At 38.3% G+C, this 17160-nt stretch overlaps 1 protein-coding gene across 1 annotated transcript in view; it reads right to left on the bottom strand.

The window, feature by feature from the left end:
- KCNH5 (potassium voltage-gated channel subfamily H member 5) overlaps positions 1-17160 on the bottom strand; it is a 232574-nt gene that overhangs the window by 170675 nt on the left and 44739 nt on the right. Inside the window, 2 exon segments of the mRNA XM_032214001.1 lie at positions 7765-8157; positions 8951-9066. Coding sequence (XP_032069892.1) covers positions 7765-8157; positions 8951-9066 — 509 coding nt within the window.

The raw sequence follows: 17160 nt of genomic DNA, 5'->3' as shown, positions 1-17160 counted from the left end.
GCACAATCATCAGAAGCTTTTACCCAAACACACACTTTTCAAAGCATTTTTTTCCTGCCTATTTGCCCAAACTGGCAGGAAAAAAATGCTTTAAAAAGTGAAAAAAAGTTGGCCACGCCCACCCAATCACATACCCCCCCCATCAAGCCACAGAACCAATGGCAAAAAAAATAGATTTCACCCCTGACCTTATCTAGTATGCCCCTTGATTCACTGTTGTTAATGGAGGTCTAGCTCAAGATACCTCCATGCCACAGTTTACATTTTATCAAATCTTCTTGTGTAGGGTCACTTGATTCCAATATTCTGATAAAATTCCATTTGGGCTACTGCAATATGTTGTTCTTGAGATAGCCTTCTAGAACCACATAGAGACTTCACTTAGTCTAGCATACAATGTATAAGGGTGTATTTGATAAAGACATATCATGCTTCCTGTTTTTCTCATTTTCTGAGTCCCTGTTCATTTCCAAGCTTTTACATACATCTGACTTTGAACCCCCATGCCACCATTATCAAAGTAACTGAATAATTGCCTACTTCATGCCTGAACTGCAACATTTGGTGTCTTGGAGGTGAGATTCAGTGTTGGGGTTGAAAGGATGTTTCCATTGGCAGCACCCAGCTATGAAATGACCTCCTCCGGGTCATTCCCCAGAGCATGAAAAATTTCTTCTGAACTTAACTCTTAACATCTGGCATCAGGTCTAAATCAATTTGAGCCAAGTAACGTGTAATTATCTAGTCTTGCTGAGCTAATATACTCTGTATGTTTTTAATTTATTATAATTCCTATTGGGAGCACTCATGAAAAATGTTACACAATAGATATAAATGTATTTAAGCCTGAAATGCTTGATTTTTTATCATTAAAAATACTTCCTTATACAATCAAGCTATATTGTTCTCCAAAATCCCTAACGTGCCAGTGGAATGGAAGAAAAAGCCATCCTTTCACCTATCATATTAATTTGTCTTTCAGTTTTCTTTTGCAACCTGGTTGGCCCTGGATTTGGTGGTTCTTTGTTTAGGACTTTCTCCCCTTCAGTCTTTTTTTAGGGCTCTGCATATAATAATTCTATAAGATAAATTGAACAGGATAATGACTGTTGCATTATAGAGAGTGGATGTATTACTAAAACCACTAGCTGAAAAATCAAAATAACATAGTCTCGTAAAGTTCATGGCCTTCATTGTCCATAAACCAATGCTCAGTGTGACAAATAGAGAAAATGAACATGAACTCTGTATAAAAAAGCAAAATAGGATTCAACTGGTATAAAACAGACCTAGGATGATGCCTCCCTCAAGAGGAATATAGCAATTAAATTGTACCACTTATGGAACAAAAAGAGTAACAATGGGGGAAAAGGAAGCAACATTCACTGCTCTTCAGAAATCAAAACAGTGATGTTCCACAGAGGAACCGGATTAAAACAAGGGGGAGAATAAACTAATAAAAGCACTACTGTTATTGTTGCCTCTCCAGCCAAGGAGAAGTTGGATGATGGTATCCAAAGCAAATTGCAGAACTTTAGAAGAGGGGGAAAGTTATAATTATAGAATTGTATAACCTCTGTTTCAAAGACCAACTCACTCAAAGCATTGTCCTTTTGGAATAGAGTAAAATAACAGAGTTGGAAGGGACATTGGAGGTCTTCTAATCCAACCCCCTCCTTAGGCAGGAAACCCTATAACGTTTAAGACAAATGGTTATCCAATCTCTTCTTTCAAACTTCCAGTGTTAGACCATTCACAACTTCTGGAAGCAAGTTGTTCCACTGATTTAACTTTAGGAAATTCCTGGCTTTTCTGCTGAAAATTTTCTTCTTCGGGGGATTGCACAATGTAGTACTTGATACTAATACTCAACTTGGCATTTCAGTGGGCAATACCATCTTCAGTAGCATCTAAGGAAAACTTAGATGACAGGAAGTGGCCACATAATGCTAAATCTTTGTATTTTAAACAAGGGTAAAATTTCTATAGTCTGTACAGTCAAATTTCTATCTTAGACTTCAAAATTCTGCATATGAATAAACCCAGAAAATAATTGAATACTGAATTGTAGAACTGCTGTCAAGAAAGCAAAAGCCAAAATGAATTGATTAGCAGCTGATGTTTAAACCATTTCAGTAATCTGTCTGAAATTTTGTAACCAAAATTGCTTTATATATTACAAGCAAAATACTGTGCCAATTAGATAAAAACATTAAGTTACCGTTATTCTGTCAATTAAATACCAACAGGAAGTACAATAGCCATTTAATCACTGAACAATTTTCCCTGACCTTTTTTACTAAATAGTCATTAAATTACAAGTATCCATGCCATACCCTGAGGTAGCAACACTCACAGGCAGCAGATGGAATACAGGTAGTCCTCAGCTTACAACCATTCATCTAGTGACCATTCAGTTACAGCAAAACTGAAAATTGACTTATAACCACCCACACCTGTTGTAGCATCCCCACAATCACTTGATCAAAATTCAGGTGCTTGGCAACTAGCATGTATTTACAAAGATTGCAGCATCCTGAGATCATGTGATTACCATTACCAATCCTACAAAAATACCAAAATATTGTATGATTGTTCACTGTTTCAGTGCTCTCATATAAGATTACACTAACTCGGCCATGAGAATATCAAAACCGTTGCATAATTTCAAAAGATTTTGGCATTCTCACACAAGGTCTCACAGTATCTCGGAAAGAGGGAGCCAAAATCTGAGGAGGTTTTAACTGGAGGAGGTTACGATCTTTTCAAGATTTGGAGTAATTTACAGAGAACTCCCCAAAAACTATTATTTAAGATTACCAAATAATGTTATAGTGGCGAGATATATAAATTTCCAAAACACTGGCTGTTATGGTAACTTCCTTCCTATTTCCTTGATCTCAGCAGAAATGGATAACTGCATACTATAGTACTGAACTGTAGATTTCACACATTTTCCTGCTTTATAAAAACCTATTTATATTTTTTGGGGCGGCTTTAGGCATGTATGTGTCTATATACACCTGTTACTTTGAACAATTTTCTAAACGCGTACAGTTCTTGCAAAAGATTGAGTTGCTTCACACAATACTAATGCAAATTTTGGATAGTATAGTAGAAAATCAGACACTTTCTATGAAATTTAAAAATGCACCACTTCGGTGGGAGGAAAGCTGGTTTAACTTCAGGGTTAAAGAACTCTGTCAGACTCTGCATCTGCCGTGAAACTATCCATAGCCCTAGTTGAGAGTGACTGTTGTTAACCAGATTTTAAAATGGTCCCCATAAATGGGCATTACAAAATAGAACATTTAAAAAAAAAATAGTGCATACTGATACACAAATGCCCAAAGCCAGACGAAATATAAATAGGTTTTTAAAAAGCAGAAAAATGTGTGAGGAATCTACAGTTCGGTACTATAGTATATAGTGTAGCTTTGCTTAGAAAGGAGAAAAATCCTTATCATTTGCTGTCTCTCTTCTTACGTCTTATGTGTTTGAAGTTAATCCATAGGATAGGATTATAAAAGCTTTAGCTGGCATTGTCATGATCAGATTTTATAGGCTAATTATTTGCTTAGTGTTGGTATATGTGGGTATGTATATATACACATACATACACACACAGAGTACCTTTGAGCATAGAAATTTCTAAGAGGACAGTGACGATGATGATTTATTTATTTAAAAGATTTGTGTGGCCACTCATCTTAGGGCACAACTCTGCTCAGCTGAACCAAAAACCATAAAAACAACAGAAATTGAAAACCAGGTGCTTCCATATTCTTTCTAGAGATGCCTCAACAATGATCTCCAGACTCCTATTCAGTGATGGGTTGCAAATATTTTTACTACCAGTTCGGGCGCACTCCCGCATGCGCGCAATGCTTCTGCGCATGCACAGAAGTGTCCAGGTGGGTGGGTGGGGCCTCCTGTCACTGCTACTACCGGTTCGGCCGAACTGGGCTAAACCGGGAGCAACCCACCACTACTCCTATCACTCTGTCCTAAGTACAGGTACCCCTCAACTTACAACAGTTCATTTAGTGTCTGCTCAAAGTTACAATGGCAATGAAAAATGTGACTTATGACTTTTCATAGTTACAACTTTTGCGGCATCCCCATGATCATGTGATCAAAATTCAGATGCTTGGAAACTGGATCATATTAATGACTTTTGCTGTGTCCCGGGGTCATGCGATCAACTTTTGTGACCTTTTGACAAACAAAGTCAATGTGGAAGCCAGATTCACTTAACAACCAGGTTACTAACTTAATCAGCTGCAGTGATTCACTTAACAACTGTGGCAAGAAAAGTTGCAAAATGGGGCAAAACTCACTTAACAATTGTCCTGCTTAGAAACAGAAATTTTGGGCTCAATTGTGGTTGTAAGCTGAAGACTATCTATACCTGCGTTAGGAGACATATGTTAATGTCCTTCCAGAAGACTAGAAGGATAGGAGCCTAGTGGTAGGGGTGGCCACAGGAAAAAAAGTGTACTTTTTAGGACCTTGATTAATTGGCTTTATTAAGGCCCTTCAACTTGAAGACTAGGCAACCTCCAGATACTGGCCATGTTGCCTAGGATTGTTACTTCTATAGTCCAAAGCACATAGAGATAGCCAGGATACAAGGCCTGGTATATATAAATGATGGCTTAGTAGTCACCAGATTGATTCAATATTGCCAGTTAATATTGCTCACCGCATTCTGGCACATGAACTGAATTAATTAATAAGTACTTTGTAAGGAAATTCACCAATTTCATCTTACCATTACAAAAGAAGGGAAATTATCTATCCACATTCTTCATACAACCTTAACTTCTTTTTCTCCGTGGATTAAAATGCCTCTCTGGAAGCAAGAACATAATCCAGGGCTTTAGACAGCTGAATGGTTTTTGTATTAAATAATTAGATTCATGTTTGCCTGCTCTCAACTGCTATTTTCCTAATGGTTTAAAATAGAATTTGACATTATGGGCTGATTTTAAATGTAGTTTTCAAATTTTAATGTACTTTTCATCTCTTTTATATGTGGAAGGCAGCCTTAAGGTTTGCAACAGAAATAGCTCCGCAATAGATCATGGAATTACATTCTTAGATAAGGCTTAGATAATGGGTGGATTTTGTGTATGTGTGGCCAAGGGAAGAAAAAAAATATTTTAGCCTCCAAGCAACAGTATCTGAAGAGGGAGAGGTCAGATCTGCAATATGGTGGGAAATCAAAGTTCAATTTTTTTTACATATAGTTTGGAAAATGAAGGGCTTGGAACACAGCTCTGCATCTACCCTCTTGTGAATTTGGACTCTTACACAAATAAATGCTACTATCTCCGGGAACAACAGCAGCATGGAGCTGCACCGTTAGGTAGAAATGAAACGTTTGCATGTTTTATGTGTGCTTTATGTTTTATGTGAAAATCATGCCATCGACATCTAGCAATTATCCAGTCAATTTCAATGATGTTGAAATTGACTGGTATTTCAGGTAGGGCCATTGGAAGTTTATGAGCAACAGATTTGCATTGCTATTGACCACATTCAATTGATCTGGTGACATTATGCTCAGCAAAAGGCAGCTTCAAATTACATGGATTTTGATAGCAATTCTTCATTAGACATCCCACCCCAGTGAGTCCTGAAAACTTAGTAGCTAGGATAAGAAGCTCCTAGCAGTAAGCACTATGGAAAAAGATTAAAAGCTCCTAGGTATTAGCAATTGGACTATAAATAGCAAATGAAAATAAGAGGAATAATAATAATAATAACAGTAACAACAACAACAACAACAACAACAACCCTACTTGGAACAACTTATATCCTCCAATGTTACCTTAACAGTTCCTAGGTCCTTGGTTAAGACTCGAGCTGTTGAGCTATCAACCAGCCCCAAAGTCTGTGAATCTCACCAAAGATTAACTACATCATCATCATCATCGTCGTCGTCGTAATGTTTCCAAAAACTGCTAACAAATTGGATAGCCATTTGTCTGAAACAGTATAGGGTTTCCTGCCTAGGAAGGGGGTTGGACTAGAAGATCTCCAAGGTCCCTTCCAACTCTGCTATTGTAAATGTAAATAATGTAAATGTAAATAAAATAATAATATATAACAGCACGACATAGTAGCAACATAGGTACATTGGAATATCTGCAAGAAATACCATTTGCATGCAAGCAAGAATTGGGACCACAAAGTAGACAAAGTAATAGAAAAGTAATAGAAAAGGAAGATGTTAAATTGTTCTGGGACATCTGAATTCAAACAAACAAACACCTGCCACATAACATTCTAGACTTAACAATTGTCAATAAGAAAGATTTTTTAAAAATCTGGTAATGGACATTGCAGTGCTGGAGACAGCAGAAGAGAAGAGAAAGAACAGAAGAGGATCACAAAATATAAAAGCCTGCAAATACAAGTAGAATGACCATGGCAAAACAAAGCAAAGATAGTGTCCATTTGTTATACGTGCCTTGGGTGCAAGCCCAAAGCATTCAGAGCACCATCTGAACACTACTAACATTGAGAAAACCACCAACAGTCCATTGTAAAAGGTAGCTTTACTTGGAACAGTTTACATCTTGTGATAATACTTTAACATCATCAAACCACAACATCTGCCTAACCCAAGTCTTTGGGAAGGACTCAGCAAGTGGATAAAAATGTCAAATCCAGTGTCATCTGCCTGACTGTGCTACCAACCTTCTAATAATAATTTATTAAACTCTGAACACCTGTCAAAATGGTGCTTTTAAACTTGACATTTCTAATCAGGAGTTAATAGTTGCAAGGTCATGTTTGCAGATGACACCAAATTATTTAGAATGGTTTGTGATTAAAAGCAAAATGCGAATCCTGAGATATGAGGGGCTGGAAGGTTGAATTTTATGAAAAACACTTAAAGAAACTAGATATGTTTAGTGTAACAAAGCGAGGACTAAGAAAAGATACAACAGCAGCTTTATTGATTTATCTATACATCTATATATCTGTCATCATATATCTATCAAATTTCTACACTGCCCATATCTTCTAAATTACTCTGGATGGTTTACAATAAAAAAAGTTTTCAGATACTTTGAGGGCTTTCACAGGGGACTGTTGATTCATTTTCCATAGCTCTGAGGATAGAACAAGAACCAATACAGAGAAGCATTACAAATGTAACATGATGGCCAATGTCTCCAAAAACTGCTAAAGGGGATTGTACCAAGGTATGGAGAATAATGCTAGGAATAAATGCACATTGCACCCAGAACCAAGTGCAATTTGCCTTTCAATAGGAGTTGCAGGGATACCCGAGCACTACTGCACTTCTGCCATACTTATGAGTTTCTTATGAGTTTCTTAGAGGTATTTAGTTATGAGTGAAAGAAGAGGGCCTGTAGCAGGGATGTGGGGTGTGAGGTGGGGTTCAAAAAAAATCCAGCCTTTGGCTGCAACGGTAAATGCTTGAATGTTTCCCATAGCAACAACTTTCTGAATGGATCAATCTCATGTTTTCAAGATTCCAATATGCCTCTGATCCAAGAAATGTCTGCCATTTTTGCTTCAATTTACCGTAAGTACATGTGCTACTCGGAGACATTAAAAAACAAGACACGGTTTTCTTTTTTGTCATATCAAAGTCTTAGAAAGCTATAAGATCTTTCATGAGATGTCATTCATCAAAGCTAAACAATATTAGGCAAATTTGATCATCTATGAAAACTATAACAACAATGATCAAACAGATTACAGTAAAGTGATATTGCTTACCTCATCTACATTCTCAAAGGCATTGATGATGTCATAAGGTAAACATGACAAAAGGTCTATCACAAACCAGGTTTTCAGGTAATTCATCCTGATGAGTTTGGGATCAGATATTACCTCTCCACCAGGTCCAACAAAGGTAGTATGAAAATTCAAAACTATGTCCACCAGAAAAATAACATCTACCACACTATCCAGGACCAACCAAGCAATGTTGTTCTGCTTTGTTTTGAAGGAAACGTTGTAGGGAACCATAATGGCTGTGTAGAAGGTGAGAATTAAGATGACCCAGTCCCAAGTGGTCTTAAAAGCACAGTAGTGTAAAATTATATGTGGCGGAGTCTTTGGGGCCTCTTGCTTATATTGTGGAAGGATATCAGATCCCAGCTGGAGAACCTTTGACAAAAGAGACACAGATATTAGAACAATGCAATGACAGGCAAACTCATGCACTGCAGAACAGATAAAACAAATTAGAGATGAATTAAAATGAAATCATTCTAAGCTTACTCATACTCGACTCTAGCGGGGCAGACATTTTTTGACATTCTTCATTATACCTATGCAGCACCACTACTCCATGATTTATATTGGTTCAGAGTAGGCTTCCCAATACAATTCAAGGTGCCATTCATCACCTAAATAGCTCTCCATCACCTAGGGTCAGGCTACTTGTTTGGCTGTCTTCTTCCAACTGTTTCTACTTACCCCAACAGATTTAATAGAGAGGACATGTATTAATGATAGTTCAGGACATCTTGAGTGTTATTGTCAGGGGTGGGATTCAGGTGAATCGGTAGCTCCGAATATCAGCTGGGAGCGAACCGTTTCACTCCGACCTTCAGTTGGGCCCACCTGCCCCTGCGCTATACTCACCTTTATTCCCTTTTCTGAAGCCCAGCTGAGCGGTACATCAGAGCTGATTGCTGTGTCTCAGCTGTTTTGCACCGGGGCTGCAGTAGAGGGTAAGTTTTCAAATGCACTGTGTGAGCGCAGAGCGAAGTGCATGCTCAGTGAACCGATTGTTAAACCGGTAGGACCCCACCCCTGGTTATTATGATGTTCTTGTTCCATTCTCCCCAACTTTCCATTCTCTCCTTCCTTAAGCCCTTTGTACCACAGGATCTTTTATGGTACTAGATCCCATAAAAGGTAACACTTTTCCTTTTATGTTTCAATGAAATCTTACTTCAGCTAATCGAGAGTGTTTATGGATCACCTCAGCTTTGTTCATGGGAGTTAGCTGCTGTAGAACACTCCGGCTGTTTGTCAGAGCTCGCGTCAAACGGGCAAACTTTGTCCAGCCTGAGGAAAGGAGGAAAAAAGGTTTTGGGCCATGAATGACCATGACTCACCTATCATTTAGGAAACAAAAAAGCAGAGCAGTTTACAATATCGATGATGTTATTCCAGTATTGTTCATGCTGTTCTACGCAGAATATTTAGGGCTATAATTAGATAATTACAGTTACTGTTTGGTGACAATTAAAATATTTGTGAAGTGACAAAAGATATATTGTTCAAGTTCAGTTCAGAACAATTTGGTATCATTGAAATGCAGAACTAGTCGAATAGTAGTTGTGACAATATATCCAATTTTTTTTTTCGGCTTATGATTATATAAGAAATAGAATAGAATAGAGCTGGAAGGGACCTTGGAAGTCTTCTAGTCCAGTCTCCTGATCAAAAAGGAGACCTTTTGCCCATGATGGTGAACCTATGGGAAATGTGCCACAGGTGGCACACGGAGCCATTTGTTAGGGCACGCGAGGTGTTGCCCTGTCAGCTCCAGTGTGCATGAGCACACTAGCCAGCTGACTTCAGTTTTCTTTTTCGGCAGCTTTTTGCCTCCGGAGGGTGAAAAATGGCCCTACAGGCAAACTGGAAGTCACCATTCCCAAACTTCCAGATTGCCCAAGAGCCATTTTTCACCCTCCAGTGGCTTCAGGGAAGCCTCCTGAAGCCTCCAGGGAGCCTCTGGGGTGGCAAGGGACACTGTATTCGCCTTTCCCAGGTTCCTAGAAAGTTTCTGGAGCCTGGGGAGGGCTAAAAGAGCATTTCAAAAGTGGGGGAGGGTGGGGGGTCGCATACACATGAGCGCGGTGTTCGTACGCATAGCATTACGGGTGTGGGCATGCCCGTGCACAACCCACCTGTGCTCCCCCTGCTTTTGGCACATGATCCAAAAAAGGTTAGTCATCACTGCCTTATGCCATCTCAGACAAAGTGGCTTTCCACTCTCTTCTTAAAAACTTCCAGTGATGAAGCGCCCACAATTTCCAAAATTATTTTCATTAAACTAAAATTACCCTTTTTTGGGGGGGGGGAACTCTCAAAATTGCAGTGAACCTACAGGCATAAAATATAAACATACAACTGGATCTAGTTAGTTAAGCTCCATTTTGTTCAGTCTGGACTGAATACAAAGTCTTGCCACTTTCACATATTTCCAACAGTAACCATTCCAAGGACATTCCAGTAGCCTTTTTGATCTAATCCAGCCACCTTTTCCATTGTCTTCCAAAGCACCAGAAGGCAAGAAGAGAAACAATGGATGGAAACTAATCAAGGAGAGAAGCAAGCTAGACCTAAGCAGACGTTTCCTAACAATGAGAGAAATCAACCAATGGAATGGCTTGCCTCCAGAGGCTGCGGGTGCTCCATCACTAGAGGCTTTCAAAAAGAGACTGGACAGCCATTTTTCTGGTATAGGGTCTCCTGCTCCAGCAGAGGGTTGGACCCGAAGACCTCCAAGGTCCCATCCAACTCTGTTAATCTATGTTCTATTTCTTCCAACTTTGTCAAGTATGATAATTTTTTTCTACTCGATAATCTACTTTGATGACAGGCTCCAAGATGTGAGCTTTTCCTTGCTGATCATCACCTCAAGGGAGCAATCTTCCTTTGTTTACTCCAGCACTAATTGCTGGAGTAAATATTAAATTTCTCCAGTTTACTGTTTCTGCATCCATAATTCAGTAACATTTATATTTTTTTCTGCATGATTTTTGTTAGTGGCACACGTGCCATAGATTCGCCATCCCGACTCTAGGTGGTGTACAAGATAAAAACAAAGAATCCCACTAAACTAAACTAAAAACAAATAAAACCATACTGTGACTCAGTAAAGCCATGAAACTACCAATCACATCCACCAGTACCCCCATGCTAACTTCTCAACTTCAACACCTGGGGAAAGAGCCAAATCCTCACAGCTTTGCAAAAAGCCAATAAAGCCAGTAAAGTTAGGGTTGTCTATCATTCAGGAGGGAGGCTGTCCTATAAAGCAAACACTTAAAAGAGGAGGCATGATTCCAAGGATCTGCAAAACATCACTGTTTTATTGAGGGTACTTGGAGCATGCACATTCTGCCAGATCTGGTGAGTAGACAGAAACCATTGGGGAGAAAGACCCTTGCCACACCTTGAATTGCACCCAGAAGCCTAATGGAAACTTGTGCAGTTCACACAACAATAATGCCCTCCATGGGGGTATATAGAGGTGCATCCAGAACTATGAGTGCCGCTGTATTCTGGATGAGTTAAAGCTTCTGAATGGTCTTCAAGACCAGCCCCAAGTAGAACACATAACAGTATAAATTTTAATAAATGACAAAATGACAAAAATGACAAAGTTGGTGTAAAATACTGTTATAAAGTCTTTATTTAGAAATACTTCCTTTCCTCGAATCAGCCTTGCATTATAGGAACAAGAAGATAACCAGTAATTCCAGCACAATGCTATATGCCATCTATGACTCCTCCATTTGTCTGAATTATCTCGGCTTAGTCAGCTATTTTGAATTTTTGATGACAGATGGTCGGTCAGTCAAGATTTATTCCCATAAGTTTAGATCATTAATCTGCATAGTGATCAGATTAAAGCTTTCAACATTTTATTCCGTGCTGTTCGTATAAGGAATGACAGAATACACCTTCATTTTGCCTCTTTTCTTTAATCTTTCAGTGCTTAGGCAATGATTCTGTTTAAGTTGACATATTGAAGAAAACAATTCCTATTATGTATCTGCATGAAAAATGCAGCACTAAGTCTGCAGTCTACCAATGTAGTAATGCTACTACTAATAGATCCCAAAATCCATTTTCAACATGAAAAGCATCCACTGGGCACTGGAGATCAGTAACAACAGCATTTTCAAGTGTTACTGCCAGATTTTTATTAGACAAAGATGAAACCAGCAGATAATTTACATAACTGATGTGTAATCAAACGAAGTACAGATAATAATAGGCATGTAAAACCTAATAGATAATACTGCATTGCATTGAATATAGCTGGATATCCATCCATCCATCCTGCATATCTCCCCCACCCTCCCCATATCTGTGTTCATTGTATTTTGGATGAGCTTATATACTGAACCTAAATGGCATATCTGGTTTTAGCTGTGTGCAATTCATGTACTTAATCACTGTGGTTTTCAACGTCTATGGAGATTCTCAGTCGTTCAGGTCATGGTGCTTTTTCAAGAGGCAACTGGACTTTCTGGTTTTTCTTTGAAGACATTTTGCTTCTCATCCAAGAAGCTTCTTCAGCTCTGACTGGATGGTGGGGAATGGAAGGTTTTTAACCATTCTTTACAACTTAATGGAAAATGAAATTTTAACCAGTGTCAGCATGTTGACTCCACGTTCACTTGTGGAATCAAACATAGAACTTTTGGACACAACCCACTATGAAAACTATGGCAATTCTTAGTGAAAAATGGGACACGGAGAAACAAGTGAAAGATATCAGCATGCTCAGGAAAACCCTACAGTTTTCAGTAAAGATGTACTAGGTATGTGTGAAAATGAATGAGTGAGCAAATGAGTGGGTAAGTGAACGAATAAGCAAATGAAAGAATGTACTGTCTCTCTGAATTTATCTTCAAATCTCAAAGAGAATATCTATGGAGATGTTCAGTTATCCAAAGGTGCTTTTCAAGAGACAACTGGACTTTCTGGTTTGTCTTTGAAGATGTTTTGCTTCTCATCCAAGAAGCTTCTTCAGCTCTGACTGGATCCTTCCATTCCCCACCATCCAGTCGGTGCTAAAGAAGCTTTTTGAATGGGAAGCAAAATGTCTTCAAAGAAAAAAACAGAAAGTCCAGTTCCCTCTTGAAAAAGCACCTTTGGGACTCAAAGAGAATGGTGCAAGTCTTGGTATACTGACACTGAGAAGTATGTTGAGAAAAATGGCATGGCATGTTGGCAAAGAACATTTATGTTTAAGATTTTTTTTAAATCCTGCCTCTATTATTTTCATAAATAACTCAAGGTGGAGAACATACCTAATACTCCTTCCTCTTCCTATTTTCCCCACAACAACAACCCTGTGAGGTGTGTTTAGCTGAGACTGGCCCAAGATTACACAGTTGGCTTTCACGACTAAGACTGGACTATAATTCTCACTTTTTTGGTTTCTAGCCTGGTGCTTAAACCACTAGACCAATGACATCTAACCTTTTTGTTGCTGCATGCCAAAAGTGTGTGCACCCATAATGCAATGGGAGTGTGACACCTCCCTCACTGCCCCGCGCATGCATGTGTGACCCCTTTATACATTCCATCCCACAGAGGGGTGCGTGCACCCCATGCACGCACCCCTATGTGCTCCCCTGCCCCCATGCATGTGCATGCATTTTCCGCATGCGCCCCCCCCCCCCAGCGCTTGTACGGCAGAGATCCAAAAACCAGCTGGCCAGCGGGAGGCGCGTGCACATGTGCAGTGGAGCTGAGCTGGGTCGACAGCTTGTGTGCCTGCAGAGGGGGCTCTGCCATAGGTTCGCCATCACTCCACTAGACCAAACACAGCTAGCTGGAAAGATCCTGCAGAATTGTCTTATTGGGGGTGAAAATGCACTACAACATTTTGTTGCGGGTCCAACTTGTTTCTGATGGAGATTAAATGGAAGGTTATTGCAGAAAGAAATGGGAATGGAAGATTGCAAAAAGAATTTGAAATAATTTTTGAGAATAATCTTAATATAGACACAGATAAAAGAATGGGTTAGAATGCAAGTAAAGCTTTTAGGACATTTTATACAGCATAATAGCAAGCTCAAAAAAAGAGAAAGAGAAAACATAAGCAATGTTAGATGAAAGAAAAAAGAAAGAAGAAAAGTATTTAATAACAAAAAGCAGGTAATGGTTAGCAATTTAAGTTGTTAGAACAAGAGCATGGTGAACATAAGATGAAATCAGGAGCACAATTGACTACAGAGGGATTTAATTTTCAGTGGTTTTGTATAATGGGTTAATAGAAAGATTCAAGGTAGATAACAGGAAATTTGGAATTGAGCAACAAAAGACAGAATTTTGAAGATGAATTATGTGCAAACGATGAACATGTAATTGCCCAAACTTGCCAATCCTTGCTGAAATTTGAAGTGAAGGATGAACAAGTGAAAGAATGTATGATAAAATAGGCTAAGAATTTTGACATAGCATATTGTTGGAACAATTGGAAAAGTGGTTGAAAGGACTGGAATTCATATTGTTATATAATTCAAAAAAGAATTTCAACAAAATAATGTAACATTGGTATATGACTCCTAAAAAATTATCCAGAATGTGAATGTGTACTTCAAATTTATGCTGGAAATGTGGGCAGCATGAAGGGTCATTTTATCATGTCTGGACTTTAAAAAAAACCCAGAAAATCTTGGGTTCAAATACTTACATTGATTCAAAGAATGTTAAAGACTAAGATTCAACTGAAAACAGAATTGTTCTCTTGGGCACTAATGACAGACAACTAGAAAAGAGCTTCAGAAGACCATGTTTCTATATGATCACTACTATGAGACTACTATATACACACAAAAATGAAAAGACTGTTAAACTTTACAATGGGGGAAATGTTAATGAAGATGATGGAACTAGTAGAAAATCCACTTGTTTGTTTGGAGAACAATTCAACAATTACATTTATTAGTGATTGGAAATCGCTTCTGGATTTCTTGCTGGAGAAAAAGAATTGATTTCTGATTTATGGGTTTGAATATTAAAAAGAGTAGCTTACAGAAGAAGAAAATTATAATGTATCCTTGGAGAAGGTAAAATATAAATGCATTTATAACTACTGGAAAAAGAAATTGAAAGCCACTTCTTTATAAACTGTTTTCTTTCCTTTCCCTTTCAGCCTTTCCTTTTTTTTTTTTTTTTTCTATTTTCTTTCTTGGTTACTAATTTTCAACGTTCTTTTCTTATATTTTTATTGTTTTTAATCTGGTTGAAAACATATATATATATATGTGTGTGTGTGTGTGTGTGTGTGTGTTGTGTGTGTGTGTGTGTGTATGGTCTAATTAAAAGTATACATCTTTGTTAAGGGATTCAAATTAGTTTAATTAAGTAAACCAACCGATCCATCCAATAAAAATTAGATACTGTTGAAGGATATTCTGTTCTCCACACTCAAAACACTACATTAAGTGGTCTTCCTTTGTTCAACTGCTATTGAATAGTAGCAGCTGCTAGCCCCAAGGCGCTTCCATCTCAGTGGTAGAAAGCTGTTGGCATAGTTAATATGTTCAAGCCAAAAGAAGCATTCCCTCGTTTAACATTTTAGTTGCTCAAAATCATTGTTCCAGACCTTTTGCAGGAAGATGCTCAGGAGGTGGCATCAACTTGACCTCGTTTTGACAAGCAGATGCAGAAGCAGGGCCTCACCCTAGCCTTGAAGGGGAAAATCTCTCTCCCCCTCTTTCTCCCCTCTTTCTTCCAGTCAGAAGCCAATTGTGCTCATTTATACACTCTTTCGATTCAATGAGCCATTCTGGAATTCATTTCTTGTGCAGTGGTTTGGCAGGACATAGAGGGAAAGGTTATACTCCCAGCCTTTCTTGTTCATTTAGGCTAATGAAAGTAAAATATTGTGCATGACAAAATTTGATAAAGCAATCTTGCCATTATGTCATCCTGACTTTACCATAGAATGGACAACCTGGAACTGTGCCGCCTACAGTCTGACTTAAGCATAGTACACAAAATTGTCTGCTACAACATCCTACCTACCAACGACTACTTCAGCTTCAACCACAATAATACATGGGCAAACAATAGATACAAACTAAACCACTCCAATCTCGATTGCAGAAAATACAACTTCAGCAACAGAGAGGTCAATGCCTGGAATGCTCTACCTGACTCCATTGTTACATCCTCAAACCCTCACAGCTTCAGTCTCAAACTGTCTACCGTGGACCTCACCCCATTCCTAGAAGGTCTGTAAAGAGGGTGTGCATAAGAGCATCAGTGTGCCTACTGTACTGTCCCTGTCCCACTGTCCCCATTTATTTATATTCATTTCCTTTGTTCATATCCATGTTTATGCTTATACCTATTATCTTGTACATGTATGACAAACCATATAAATAAAAATAAAATAAAATAAAATAAAATAAAATAATAAATAAATAAATAAATAAGTTGGAAGAGGCCTGGATGTTCTCATAGTTCAACCATACCATCCAGAACATACCATCCAGGGCAAATGGCAATCCAACTTTTGCATGAAAACCTCCAGTGAGATAGCAACTATCACTCAAGAAGGCTGTTCCATTAACCTCAGGCGATATGGAGAAGATAAGACATGCCCTTCCCTTGGTTTCTTCTCTGAATATCCTGTTTATGAAGTATGAGCAAAAAGTTTGAACAGCTTTAACCCAGCACAAAGAAAACCAGCCTGGTTTCCTTTTATTTACTTTAGTGCTTCAGGAACCATCTATTATTTTCTGATGAATCGGACAGCCCTGAAATTATATCCTTTTTTCTAGGCAATAACCTCAGGCCTTCCGATCAGAAATATTGTCAGATGGCCTGATAATATCAAGGCAGAAAAGTTAATCTGTTAAAAGACAAAAAAGCAACAGCAACCCAAGAATGATTTCACTATTTTGAATTCCCCTCATACTCCTATTTATTGGATTACATGCTATAACAGAGAACAAATTCTGGGATTAGTTGCTTTTTTCTCAACACTGATTTTTCACAAACATTAAGATTATATTCAAATATTCCAAAATGGAATGCCTTTTCAATGACAGCGCATGGACAGTTTATGGATGCAAATGGGAATCAGGAAAATAAGAAATCTGTTGAAGAAAAAATAAAGCTACTATATACTCACGTTTAACTGAAACAAAATATTGTGAACTTTTATAAATTATTTTCCTTCTTCCAAAATAATGTTAACTCTTCACATTGACAGCTATCCAAAGGAAATTAGGATGGAAAGAAACTTTGGGAAAGGGGTTTTCCAAGTTACACCTGTATCCATGAAAAGATCCATGGCCATAAATCTACCACATACAGGGTCCACACTTTTGGAATATCCCAATTGGGTTATAAAGGATAATACAATACATGGGGAAGAAATAATTCACCTCCTAG

Source organism: Thamnophis elegans, chromosome 1 (assembly GCF_009769535.1).
Source record: "Thamnophis elegans isolate rThaEle1 chromosome 1, rThaEle1.pri, whole genome shotgun sequence".
NCBI lineage: Eukaryota > Metazoa > Chordata > Lepidosauria > Squamata > Colubridae > Thamnophis > Thamnophis elegans.
This window is presented reverse-complemented; position numbering and strand designations above follow the sequence as displayed.